The 12,527-nt window shown below is 58.2% G+C and overlaps 5 protein-coding genes across 5 annotated transcripts; 3 read left to right on the top strand and 2 right to left on the bottom strand.

The window, feature by feature from the left end:
* Nucleotides 1-1,355: 1,355 nt before the first annotated feature.
* Nucleotides 1,356-1,547, bottom strand: CDEST_01164 (uncharacterized protein; the record flags this gene model as incomplete). The annotated part of the gene is made up of 1 exon (XM_062917323.1): nucleotides 1,356-1,547. One exon carries the CDS (start codon nucleotides 1,545-1,547, stop codon nucleotides 1,356-1,358), a length of 192 nt encoding a protein of 63 aa, XP_062773374.1.
* Nucleotides 1,548-2,644: 1,097 nt separating this feature from the next.
* On the top strand, nucleotides 2,645-7,431 carry CDEST_01163 (uncharacterized protein). Its single transcript, XM_062917322.1, has 4 exons — nucleotides 2,645-3,624; nucleotides 3,774-4,955; nucleotides 5,133-6,521; nucleotides 6,585-7,431. The coding sequence occupies exons 2-4, from the start codon at nucleotides 3,936-3,938 to the stop codon at nucleotides 6,630-6,632; spliced, it is 2,457 nt and encodes an 818-aa protein (XP_062773373.1). The 5' UTR covers nucleotides 2,645-3,624; nucleotides 3,774-3,935; the 3' UTR covers nucleotides 6,633-7,431.
* A 339-nt stretch (nucleotides 7,432-7,770) lies between these two features.
* On the top strand, nucleotides 7,771-9,765 carry CDEST_01162 (Putative aldolase-type TIM barrel, tRNA-dihydrouridine synthase, DUS-like, FMN-binding protein). The gene is made up of 2 exons (XM_062917321.1): nucleotides 7,771-8,065; nucleotides 8,144-9,765. The coding sequence occupies exons 1-2, from the start codon at nucleotides 7,919-7,921 to the stop codon at nucleotides 9,638-9,640; spliced, it is 1,644 nt and encodes a 547-aa protein (XP_062773372.1). The 5' UTR covers nucleotides 7,771-7,918; the 3' UTR covers nucleotides 9,641-9,765.
* A 1-nt stretch (nucleotide 9,766) lies between these two features.
* CDEST_01161 (Putative short-chain dehydrogenase/reductase SDR, NAD(P)-binding domain superfamily) lies at nucleotides 9,767-11,149 on the bottom strand. Its single transcript, XM_062917320.1, has 4 exons — nucleotides 10,893-11,149; nucleotides 10,612-10,802; nucleotides 10,206-10,538; nucleotides 9,767-10,109 (listed from the first exon to the last, which is right to left on the bottom strand). The coding sequence occupies exons 1-4, from the start codon at nucleotides 10,984-10,986 to the stop codon at nucleotides 9,798-9,800; spliced, it is 930 nt and encodes a 309-aa protein (XP_062773371.1). The 5' UTR covers nucleotides 10,987-11,149; the 3' UTR covers nucleotides 9,767-9,797.
* A 146-nt stretch (nucleotides 11,150-11,295) lies between these two features.
* CDEST_01160 (Putative DSBA-like thioredoxin domain, Thioredoxin-like superfamily) lies at nucleotides 11,296-12,524 on the top strand. The gene is made up of 4 exons (XM_062917319.1): nucleotides 11,296-11,525; nucleotides 11,584-11,662; nucleotides 11,728-11,768; nucleotides 11,825-12,524. Exons 1-4 carry the CDS (start codon nucleotides 11,492-11,494, stop codon nucleotides 12,391-12,393), a joined length of 723 nt encoding a protein of 240 aa, XP_062773370.1. The 5' UTR covers nucleotides 11,296-11,491; the 3' UTR covers nucleotides 12,394-12,524.
* The last annotated feature ends 3 nt before the right edge of the window (nucleotides 12,525-12,527 follow it).

Raw genomic sequence — 12,527 nt, 5'->3', positions numbered from 1 at the left:
GACTAGACTAGCTGGTCACGGAGGCTGACCGTGGAGTGCGCGTGGTGGTCGTCCGGATGTAAATTGCATCATCGTCCGGCTCAAGTGACAAGGCGCTGGCGCTGCCGTTGCCGATGCTGTTGCTGACGGTGATGGTGATGGTGATGCCGCCAAGCTGCCGAGTTCATCACCAACACTTACACTCCTCTCTTCCCACTCTCTCTTTCTTCACCCCCCCATCGGCGACCACCCGGACGCCCAGGCCAACCAGACCAAGTCTGGCAGGCAGCTCCAGACGTCCTCCGTTCAACGGACCCGCAGATTGGCTCCTTGCACTCTGGAGTGAGATACAGACCTCATGGTAGAGGGAGGGGCAGGAGTGGCCCTGGTATTTCACGCCCAGTCGGAACAGGGGACGCCATCCCTTCCGATATGCACGTAGCTCGACGGACTCCTCAGACTGGCAACTTGCAAGGCAAAGCCACCGCCGCGGTGGGGTACTATGGAAGCCAAATACGGGGGGGAGTGTGTTCCCTTGTTCGACTTCCCTTCGTATCCGCCGCTGATTCATCCCCTACGCAGCAGATAACATTCATTGACTGACGATTGCACTGCACTGCACTGCACTACCCAAGGGGGGAGAGACACCGCCAGAGACAAGATTGAGGCGACCGAGGTCGTCATTGGTTAATGGCGAGGGTTGGGTATGCTGTTGTTGTTTTGGTACCGCCGTGGCGGTCTGTTGTCTAGCAGTAGTCCGCTGAGCGATGCGCTGACGAGTGTCGTGTCGCTTGATGCGATCGACAGGCGGGTTGATCGTCAAGCCGAGGAATCTGCGGTTCGTTCCACCGTGTACACTACACTACGGGATAGCTCGATGGACGATAGTGCGCGTGTGCGTGTGTGCCACAAACCCGAAGAACCGGCTCTTTCAGTTTCAGCACCACCTCAGGCTACGCATCCGTACAGTGCTGTGGTGTACCTTGCGTAAGGGTCCTCGGGTAAAGGTGTTAGTTAGTGTGTGGTCGTCGTGTGTCATGGACAGTAGCGCAAACGCTGGTGGGAGATGGCTGGGCGCTGGGCGTTTCGTTCCCGCCTCCTATCCGCATCACAGTCAGTTGCGCTCATGTTTGTTGTTGTTCCTGGAGCCGGCGCTGCGTCTCCTGAATGCGGCATCTCATCTCATCTCATCTCCTCTCTCGGGTGTCGTCTGACTGTGCGTGCCTGTGTGCCCGTGCCGTACCCCGTGCCCCGTGCCGCGTACATAGTCGTCTCCAGTTGGGGTGGTTTTGTGGAGGTTGTGTTGGTCCCCTCTTGGGTCTTTGGTGTACATCAACAGCAGTGAGCGACGAGGGAGAGGTGCGTCGCCTGTGCTCTTATTTGTTGTGCGTCTGCGTGTGATTCTTGCAGCAGCGCGCTCTCGCCTTTCGGTGCGTCGTCAGAGTGCGTTCTATCCAATCCCATGTCGCCCCGGCGTGTTCCAGGACGTACGGAGGCGAGGCGGGAGGGCGGGGGACGGGACACTGGCGCGTCGAGATGTTGTTTTGTCGCCGTGTCGGGAGCATCATGTTGGTTGGCAGCTAGGCTCTGGAGGGAGAAATCTACCTACCTACGTAGGTACGAATATGCAACGTGGGTAGGGAGGCAGGCATGCGCAGCAATGCAATGTTTTTGTTGTTTCCTCAGGAGGCGGCGCCCCAGCACTCTTGGGCTCTGGAAACGGGCATTTTCAGTCGTCCAGGAGCAACAGGAGCAGGAGGAGCAAGGGGTAGCGTGGTGATGATTCGCTGCCCCTCGACCGGTTGCCCAATAACAGCATGCCAGAATTCTCCAGGGCCGAGAGACATGTCCCTCGACGAAGGAGACGCGTTCCGGCCATTCCTGTTTAGGTCGCATTGGGGGGAGGGTTTGAGGAAGATCCGCCCTGTGTGCGTTGCTAACGACGGGGGCTTCATGTTGATGCTAATGAGATGCTGTTTCACACAGGGCCCGACCGTGTCCGCCTCGTCCCCATCGCCGTCCCCGTTCATCCTCCCCCCCGTCACCGTCGAGGTGTCTTTTGAAGATTCCGTCGAGATGGCGATTCAACAGTCGCTTCTGCTTCTCATTCTGCTTCCGTTCGTGCTTCTATTTTGTAACTCTCTCTCTCTCTCTCTCACTAGCTGTTACCGTCAGTGGGCTGAGGCAACTAAAGAAAAGAAAAGAAGAAAGAAAAAAAAAACAGAGACTGCACTGGACTGAGTAGTAAACGAGAGGCCATGTAAAAGAGGAAGCAACGCGACAGACAGGCAGCGCCGACGGGGAAACACTCGAATGTTCTCACTTCGCCTCGCCCCCGGTTCACCGCACTTGCAGGACTAATTCAGGCCAGTCAGACACGAGGACGTCCGACAAGGGGCCCCGGCCCACCGTGGGAAAGCACAGGGTACATGGGATCAAGGGTGCATAGCTAGGCATAGGGGACCGAAGATGTGCATTGAATACTGTGCTGTGTGAAGTCCCCTCCCCACCAAGTTTCGCGGCAACGGTACCTCTGGTTGTCCGTCTCCATAGTGGAACTCCATCATCGCCTGGCTCCAGCAGGCCAATGCAGCATCGGTACGATACCCAAAAACCTTCCCATTTGGCAATCTCCATTTCGACCCTTCTAAATCCACACGCCCCCCAAGGCTCGAGGCTCCAATTCCGCCCATTTGCCCAGTTGTCTGAGAGAGAGACTCATGCTCCTCCTCTCTTCCCAGGAACTCCCTCTCACCACACCCGACTTCCTCTCTGTGTATCCCCTCAAAAAAACAATCCCGTTTCTTCTCTTCCCTTCCTTTCCCCCTTCTTCCTTCTGTACCCCCCCCTCTTCTACCACCTCTCTGCCCTGAATCCTGACGTTCCCCCGAAACCCCCCAACTCATCCCATCGGCGTGCCCCCTTTTTTGTTTTGAACTGCCCCAAAAAAGATTTCACGATATTCCAAAGTTTCCTTGACTCTCAGGGTCCTTGCTAGGCGTGGTCTCCAATATCCGATTGCCCCGGTCTATCGATTGCCTCCCGAACACACCTCGCTTTATCCCTCGGCTGTTCTGGGTTCCTGTCGTTTTCTCTCCTTTCTGCTTCCTGCTCATCCGTCCCTACGAAACCGAAGAAAAACACACAAACTACTGTGCCCTTATCTCCTTTCCTGTTTTGTTTCTTTTGTGAACCGAATACTCGAAGAGACAACGCTCTTCATACTACACACACCCGACGAACGAGACGAGCTCGCCTGGCTGATTCGGTGCCATCATACACCGCATACCTACCCGACGATTACTTCGCTGCGAAACCGAGCCGGAATACGAGTGCCTGAAATCCCCATGTTCTTGGCCGACTGCTAGCTCTGCTCCGAGGTGTCTCTGTGACACTTGGTCTACTATCCCGTCGACCTGCACCCTTACTCTCCAGAAGGACTGTTTCGCGGTAATAGCGAAATACCTTATCCCCCCCCCCCCCCAAAAGACGAATATCTCGTCTTCCTTCTGGCCGCAGGCGACCTTCCGATTCTACAATCACTACTTGATTCTAAACGCTGCTTCCGTGTTTCACGTCGCAGAACCCACAACAAAGCGAATAGCTTGGACATCTTGCTTTCCCCTGCGGTCGAATTGAAAAAAGGTTCGTGGCACTTGCGTTCTCCTGCCTCTCGCAGACACCCTTCGCCATGACACACATTGCACCAGCATCAGCCGCTGTGTACTCCAAAATGACAGTCTGCCGCTGCTGATACTGGTCTTGAACTCGTCAAGCTAACACCGTCTGTTCAGTGTAGACCATTTCCATCCAGCAAATTGCTGACCAGCACGTCATCCACGACATCCCGGCGTCCTATCCTGGGTCTTGGTTGAACTTGAGCAAGTCGTGAGACTAAGCGACTGGCAAAGGGGCATTCGATCGGCACTTCTCTGTCGTTGGCGGGTGCTTGGAACATGGCCGCGTTGGTTCAAACGTATCCTCAGCAGACCAGCACTGTCACCACCCTCGAGTCGAGATCCTCCGGCAACATGATGCCCGCACAAGCACAGGCCAACCAGCAATACATGGCCGCCCAGCAAGCACAGAGAAACTTTTCTGGCGCCGGCGTGTATCGCGGGAGCAACGCCCCCCAGCCGTATGCCTTCACCACCACCCCGAGCCTGAACACCAACGGCCAGTGGCAACAGTACGGTAACGGACACCGCACGGCGTCTTCTCCCGCCGTTCCGACGCAGGGCATGATCCATGGACATGATGCCAGCCGGTCGCGCCATGCCGGAACCGCGTCAATGTCCAACATTGCCTACAACACCCACGGCATGGGAACTAGCAAAGGTGGATCGAGGGACGACTCGGCGATTCCTGCAGCCCGCACAAATCTCCAGGCCCAAAGGCCACAGTCGGCGTATTTGGCAGGCAGCACAACACCACAGCAGATTACGCTCGCTCAGGCCCCGGGGACTAAGACCACGCCTGATAGGTACCGGCGCCCGGCTCTCCAACACCAGCAGCAGCAGCAGCAGCAGCAACAACAACAACCTCGCCAAACTAGTGCTCCGTCGGGCTCAGGCATGGCGACCGTTAGTCATCTGTACAATCCCCCCGAACAGAAGAGCGTGTCAGTGCGAGGCCGAACGCCTTCTTACCAGGGCAGGCCAATCAGCTACTACGGTGCGGCCGACGACATGCAACTGAATCGGCAGCAAACCGATGACGGCAAGCGAATGAGGCGGCGCAGCATGCACTCGCTGGATTCCGCCGAATATCCCAAGCCGCTAACCCCACAGCAATTCCCTCGCTCGGAAGAATCCACCCGTCCCGACCGTGGTCCAACAACAACTCCCAAAAACAACGAAAAGACGCTCCGCATTGTTTCCACCCTAGCACCTCCTGCCGACAACAACATGCATGCCCATAATGGCAGCGCCGAAAGCCTCGCATCGAGCCGAAGCAGTCATTCACGTCCATCTTCGGTGAGTGACCTTCCCGCCCGCCCCCCTTCATTTCCTATGCCTTTTTTTTTCCCCTTTCCCCTCCCTCGGTTGGTAGCCGCGGCGTCGCCCTCGTTTCCCCCCTTGGATTGCCCAATCGCGCATCGGCCCGATCATCCTGAATCGTTGTTCTTTGGCTAACAGGGTTATTTCCGTCAGTCTGCCACCCGCGGCGTACCCACCCCCACGGCCAACCCCTCTTCCTTCTCAACTCCCTCCAGCCCAGATGACGGCTCATCGAAACAAGATTATCCCAAACTTGTGAACATCCCGCCACGAAGTTCATCATCAGATGCGGCTAAAAGGCAGTCTACGCCCTCTCCCCTCTCCAAGCCGGTGACCATGGCGACCGACTCGAGCCCTCAAAAATCACCCTCCTCTCTGGGCGACGCCCCGCAACAGCCTTCGTCTCAAAGCACGTCTGCCTCCAACGCTGCCAACACGAGCAGCCCGGCCGCCCAACATCTGGCTGCGATTAACCAAAAGAACACAAAGTCGAAGAGCAAGACATCCCGACTGCGCAGGGCCTTTTCGTTTGGCAGCGCTGCCGACTTCAAGAAGGCCGCCGGCACTGATGTCACCACACCTCTCGACGTCAACAACAACGCCGCCGACCCGTCCCGATTGCACAAGGACCCGACGACTGACGAGATTTACGATGCCGAACAGGCCGCCATCGCCAGGAAGCAGGAGGAGGGAGGAATCGGAAACAACATTTACGGTGGACGCCTCTTCTCCAGCTCGACGGACAACCTGTCAATTTCGTCGACTGCCTCGTCTGCTTCCATCATGATCCGTAAGATGGGTCGTGGCATGAAGAAGAGCACGCGAAACCTCGTTGGCCTGTTCAGACCCAAATCCGTCATTGGTGTCCCGGCCGCCGACGCGCTGGCTCCGGAAGCCAGCCAGGCTGCCGTATCCATGATCACCGTCGAGGCTGAAAGGGTCAACGTCAACGCTGATCCCCGTACGCAGAACGGTGGCGGCACTGGGTTCCCCCACCTGGAACGAAACTCGCTCGACATCTCCAACACCCCCAGCATGGTGTCGGAACGCGCCGGAAGTTCTGGCGCCGATAGCGCCCGGAAGAGCATTGTCGGCAGCGACAAGGAGCGGGCCGAGGTGCTTGCGTCCGTCAGGAAGGGTATCCTGAAGCACAACAACAATAACAACCGATCGACCAGTCCCGCTCGTGACCGCGGTCCCAACTTTGAGCTCCCCGCGATCCCCCACATGGCCGACTCGCCCATTTCGACGGCCCCGAGTACGCCCAACGACGATGCACAAGGCCACAAGCGATCCGGATCTGTTGCCATCGGCACCGAGGACTACTTCATGACGGCTCTCAGGCTCCGTCAAGACACCAAGAGCGCCCCCGGAACGCCGTCGGGGTCGACAAAGAGAAGCGCGACCTTCTCGCCGAGGATCATTTTCCATGACACATGGCCCAGCGGCGAGTACGATCGCAGGGGCGAAATCGCAGCCTGCAACCGCTTGACGCCCATGTTGGCCCAGCAGATCAAGGAAGAGCTCAACACGTTCAAGATGGTATGTAACGCAGCGAACAAGCAACTCTTGTCTCTATCCCGTGCCATGCTGATTCTCCAACAGGAAATGGAAGTCCACGAAACCTCCAAGATTTATACGCACTTCTTCTAACGATGGCTACGCCTGCAAAACGGAATCTTCCCACCTTTGCTTCTTGATGATGGGCACCGACGCCCAATCATGTATTTGAACCACATTTACCATCCAACGGCGTTCAGGAACAGCATCGTACGGTGTCAGGGCGTTTACTTGATTAGCATTTTCTTGCCCGGCTGAGAAGCCTTTTTTTTTCGGCCGCCCATTGTCGATTAATTCTCTTATTTCCTCTTTTACAACGGGCAGGTTGGCACACGATGACGGCGGCCGGACTAACGGGGTGGTCTTGAGTGGCCTGGCCAGTCAGTGCAGAAAACAGGCCGAGAAAAGGCCTGTTTCCATTCAAACAGCCATCACACGGATCTCGAGGACGCGACGGTGGTAATGACTTGTGGCCTCGAACCGTCGGACGCATTCTTTGTTATCAGATGGGCCCAGGCCCTCTTTGACGGACATGATGCATACAAACTGTGGAGGTCTCGCGGTTCTCGCACTCAGGACTCGGTCAAGGTTTATTGTGTCGGTATTTGCTTTGTCACAGGGGTGGTCAAATGACTTTTCTTTATCTGTCGGTTCTATTCCAGTTACATGGTCGCCTTCTAGTTCGTGGGGTTAAGAGGAGGCAGAATAGAGTGTGTGGCTTTTTTTTTCCCCATCCCAAAACAGTGTCTTTAGTCTCAGCGAGGTCTCGATGCTGGTATCGACCACTCCAGCGAATTGAAATCGTTTCAGAGCGGATTGAACCCGGATGGAATAGGAAGGCCTTTCCCCCTTTTTCGCATGTGAAAGCTACTCTGCATTCACCGCTGTGGCCATTCTGGCTGAATGGAGTTTGTGCGTGCCTTGGCCTGTCCGACACAGTCTCAGCACGAAATTCAGATACCTAAGCATCGTTGCCCCAGAACATGCTGCCCGCCCGTACGTGTCAGATTTGTCAGAGAGGTACTTTGTGCTTCGTACCTAGGTAGGTACAACAGGTATTCAGGTACTTTCGCGGGTGGGGGCGACGTTTGCCCACGTCTAACCTTATTTCCGTGTCTACACCAATCAGATAAGATGCATTGATTGAGGGGCTCTCAGCCTCGCGCCTTACTACTGCAAGGCTCTGGAAAATTTCTGTCTACCCCGTCTCGCGCTATCACGAGACGACGAACGACCCAAACAACACGCGACCTGCGATACCACACCCTGTCGCATAGCTTGTTCTCAATACACTCGACACTCTGGAGGGGGTTTTCAGACTGTGGGGGCTCCGGACGTCTCAGACCAGCCGGCTTGCCCGATTCTTTTCCTCGACAAGGATGGCGACAACGCTCGAGGCCCCGACCGCGGGGCTTGAGGCCGGGGCAGCGACAACGGCTAGGCCTAAGCTGCACGGTCGGGCATTCTACGAAAGTATCGGAAGCCCAAAGTACATCCTCGCTCCCATGGTGGATCAGTCCGAATTCGTAAGTTTCGCTGCAGCCCGTGCCGGGTTTGGCAGGCGGGTTTCAACAGAACGCTGACGTCGGCGACGATGGCTGTAGGCGTGGAGAATGCTGAGCCGGTCCTTTATCCCGCCGTCCGAGCAGAAGAACATGGTGGCATACACGCCTATGTTTCACGCGCGGCTGTTCAAAGACACGGAAAACTACCGCCAGTGCCACTTCCAGGCCGTGCGACCCAGCAACTCGACCGATGCCGACACGACGACGACGCCAACGCCCGAGGCCTGGCTCGACGGCAACCCCTCCATCGACCGCCCTCTCTTCGTGCAGTTCTGCGCAAACGACCCGGATGCCCTCCTCGGCGCGGCGCTTAGGGTGGCGCCGTACTGCGACGCCGTGGATCTGAACCTGGGGTGCCCGCAGGGCATCGCCAAGAAGGGGAAGTACGGCGCTTTCCTCCAGGAGGACCAGGAGCTCATCTTCAAGCTCATCAATACGCTGCACAAGAACCTGCCGATTCCCGTGACGGCGAAGATCAGAATACTGGACACCAGGGAGGCGACGCTCGCGTACGCAAAGAACGTGCTCTCGGCTGGCGCGTCGATCCTCACAGTCCACGGAAGACTGAGGGAGCAGAAGGGTCATCTGACGGGACTGGCGGACTGGAGTGTCATCAAGTGGCTGAGGGAGCAGCTGCCGTCGGAAACGGTGCTTTTCGCCAACGGGAACATTCTGCAGCACGACGACCTCCAGCGCGCGTTGGAGGCCACGGGCGCCGACGGCATCATGAGCGCCGAGGGCAATCTCAGCGACCCGACCATCTTCAGCCCGCCGCCCGAGCCTGGGACCGAGACGCGGGAGTACTGGCGTGGCAGGGACGGCAAGGGCGGGTACCGCGTGGACGCTGTCATGAGACGGTACATGGACATCCTGCACAAGTACGCCGCCGGCCAAGATCCACCTTTGAGACGGCCCCTGTTCGTGCCGGGCGACGACACGGCGTGGATGGAAGAGATGGACAGGGCGCAGGCGGAGGAGGAGGAGCCGGAGCGCAAGAAGCGCAGGAGGGACACGCCCGGCAAACCCGGGACGAGCAGGACGCTGAGCCCCAACTACTCGGCGATGCAGCCACACATGTTCCACCTGCTGCGGCACTTTGTATCGAAGCACACGGACGTGCGGGATCTGCTCGCCAAGAGCCGGGCCGGGGACCTGGAGGCGTACGAGAAGATCCTGGGCATGGTCGAGAGGAAGGTCGCGGACGGGCTGCTCGAGTACGAGAGGGCCGGGCCGGCCATGTTCGAGGGTGACGAGGTCCTGGGCCCGGCAGCGGCGGACGCGGAGGTGGTAGAGGAGGACGGGGAGAGCTCCAGGGGCGCGGTGCAGCGCTGCAAGAGGCCGTGGTGGGTCGTGCAGCCCATCATCCGGCCGCTGCCCAAAGAGGCTATGGCCAAGGGGGCCGTGTCGCTGAGCAAGAAGGACAAGGCCAAGCTGGGCGAGGCCGCTGTGGCTCCCGAGGCGGTCAACGGCAAGGCCACGGAGGAGAGTGTCCAGGACAAGGTCCTGAAGACGGATGACAAGCTGCTCGCGGGTTGACGGGAGGATTGGTCGCGCAAAATATACATTCAGATAAATATACCCCCCTCTTTCCGGAGTCTAGTGCCATCAGATACTTTACTTCATACACAGCCGAATTCCAAGCATCCCATCTCACCACGCCGCGGTACACCACTTCCTACCACCCCGTCACATCTCACAACTTGGCCTTGGCGCTGTCATACCTCTTGCCCTCGTCGTCCTGCTCCGCTACCGTCAGGTCCGGCAGCGCCGCCGGCATGATGCGGCGCGGTTGAGCGCCGGGGACGAGGGCGTACTTTGAGAAATCGACGACGCCGGCGTGGTCCCGCAGGAAGTCCTCGTCGAGCAGGAGCTCGCCGTTGACGGCGGCGGCCGGGGCGCGCAGGATGGCGAGCACGGCATCGGAGAAGATTGTCGGCCGACGCAGGTCCCGCGACTCGCGCGGATCGGCGGCCTGAAACTTTTGCGTGGCTGCGGATTCGATGGCCTGGCGGTGGGGGGGAGAACGGGTACGTCTGGAGTCAGTCTGGGGCCCTTGGTCAGAGGACGGGGAGGGGGGGGGTCCCTCTAGGGGTCAACGTACCACGGCGGGCCAGATGCTGGTGATGGCCATTTCGTCCAGGCCCTGGCGGGCAAAGTCCATGGCCAGGCCCTTTGTCAGGACGCTCATGGCAACCTTGCCCATGGCATAGGCCGTCTTACCGCGGAAGAAGCGGCTGTAGATGGGGGGGCTAACGACCACGACGCGGCCGCGACCGCGACGGCGGAGGTGCGGGAGGGCGGCGTGGAGGGTCAAATAGAGGCCCTCCGGGTTGACGCGCTGCATGAGCTGGAAGCGTTTCGGGGGCGTGTCTTCGACCGAGGCCCACCAGATGGCGCCCGAGTTGTAGACGAGGACGTCGAGGCGGCCGTATGTCTGGAGCGCGGGGGTGTTAGTAACGTCTAGGGATTTGGTGGGCGATGATATGAAGACATGGGTCAGGAGAGACCTCTATTGTCTGTTGGATCAGCCGCTCCACGCTGTCCTGGTGGCGGACATCTACGGCAACTGGGGTCGCGTCGCCGCCCGCCTCGCGGATCTCGCGGGCGACGGTGCTGACGGTCGACTGTTGCGAGTTGGGGTCCGGTGGGAACGGCGTGGTTTTGGAGGCGTCGCTGGTGGTCTTTGCAGCCACAACGACTGATGGTGTGGTGATTGTTTATTTAGTTCTTGCGTGTCTGAAGAGGGAGGGATTGAATGGTAGGATGAGTTAGGGAGGCTCCTGCGTACCTGCGTAGCCGTTCCTTGCGAGGTCGATGGCGATCTGGCGGCCGATGCCTCTGGAGGCGCCGACGACGAGGGCTACTGGTTTGGATTCGGCCATTTTTGTTTAAAAGAGACGGTATGTGCTGCGTGGATGGTGGATGAAGACTAGATAGAGACGGCGGGGTTTTGTTTTGTTTTGTTGGTAGCCTGAGATATCTCCTCAATACCAAGTCACGAAGCAGTATTATTTACTTTTATCACAAGCTTCCAAAGAGTCGAGACATCGGGGTTGAATAATGAATAGTAAGCTCTGTCGCCGGGAACTCGGCAGAGATGCGTATTAGTGATCGTTCCGCCGAGTCTGAGGTCATGTACCTCGTACTTCAAGCTGTCCGACCCCAGATTTGCTCAAAGCCGAGGTTCCCCACACCATCCACCATCCACCACCACCTCAACTTCAACGTTAACTCACACAACCAACTCATAGTTGCCCTGCCGTCTATTTTCCCTAACGATTGCGCCATCGAGAAGAGCTGCAGATACCCGCCGCTTACTCTCACATTTCATTCGTTGGCTTGCCCATATATTTCGCCGCCATCTCAGTCATATTGAACCCCGTCAGGATGGGCGGCAAGGTTGATGTTTACTTGGACATCGGTGAGTCTCGGTCTAGGCCGCGCACCGGTTACCAGCGCTGATGAACTTCGAACGCAAGCGTCTCTGTACAGCTATGTTGCTTTCTACCACATAATCAAGAACCAGGAGCTCCTCGCAGCGCACGGGGTCCAGATAGAGTTCGTTGTCGCTCTCCTTTCCTCCCCAATGCGGTCACCAGCGCTGACACCCTTGCCTTCATCAGCATCCACCCAGTCCTGCTCGGCGCCATCAACGCCGCTTCGGGTAAGTCAGCCTTGATGCTGAGGCGTTGGACCATTCCATTCTCACCGATTCATCAGGAAACAAACCACCATGGACCCTCCCGGCCAAGGCAAAGTATGGCAACTTTGACGCCCGCCGGTCCACATTGCGGGTGGGCAAGCCCGACATCACGATGCCCGACAACTTCATGGAGCGCAGCATGACGGTCCGCACCCTCCGTGTCCTGCACGTCATCAAGTCCAGCTACCCGGAAGCCGTGTACCAGACGGCCTGGCACTGGCTCCTTCACTGCTTCTGGGAGCCGCCGGCCCTCAATCTCACCAAGCCCGACGTCCTGGACCAGGCCTTGGCCGACACGCCCGCGCGATACCCCCCGGGGGACGCCGCGGACAGGCTGTTCAGCGAGACGGAGGTGCGGAAGATCCTGGAGGGCGCCGCGACGCAGGAAGCCAAGGACGCGGTCAAGGTGAGGACGCAGGAGGCGATCGAGCGGGGCGCGTTCGGCGCGCCGTGGTTCTGGGCCGTCAACGACGCGGGCAAGGGGGAGCCGTTCTTCGGCAGCGACCGGTTCCACTTCCTGTACGATCATCTGGGCGTCCCGTACCAGGACATTGCCATCCTCCCGCCGCAGAAGAGCAAGCTGTAGTGTATGTGTGTGTGTGTGTGTGTGTGTGTGTGTGTGTATGTGTGTGTGTGTGTGGTGAAAGCTTGACAACGACGAGCGGTTGTCTATTTTGTATTTTATGGACAGCAGGGTATCTCTTTCGTGACCGTAAAACG

Source organism: Colletotrichum destructivum, chromosome 1, assembly GCF_034447905.1.
Source record: "Colletotrichum destructivum chromosome 1, complete sequence".
In the NCBI taxonomy this organism is placed as follows: Eukaryota; Fungi; Ascomycota; class Sordariomycetes; order Glomerellales; family Glomerellaceae; genus Colletotrichum; species Colletotrichum destructivum.
The sequence above is the reverse complement of the archived record's forward strand: the minus strand, read 5'-3'. Positions and strand labels throughout refer to the sequence as shown.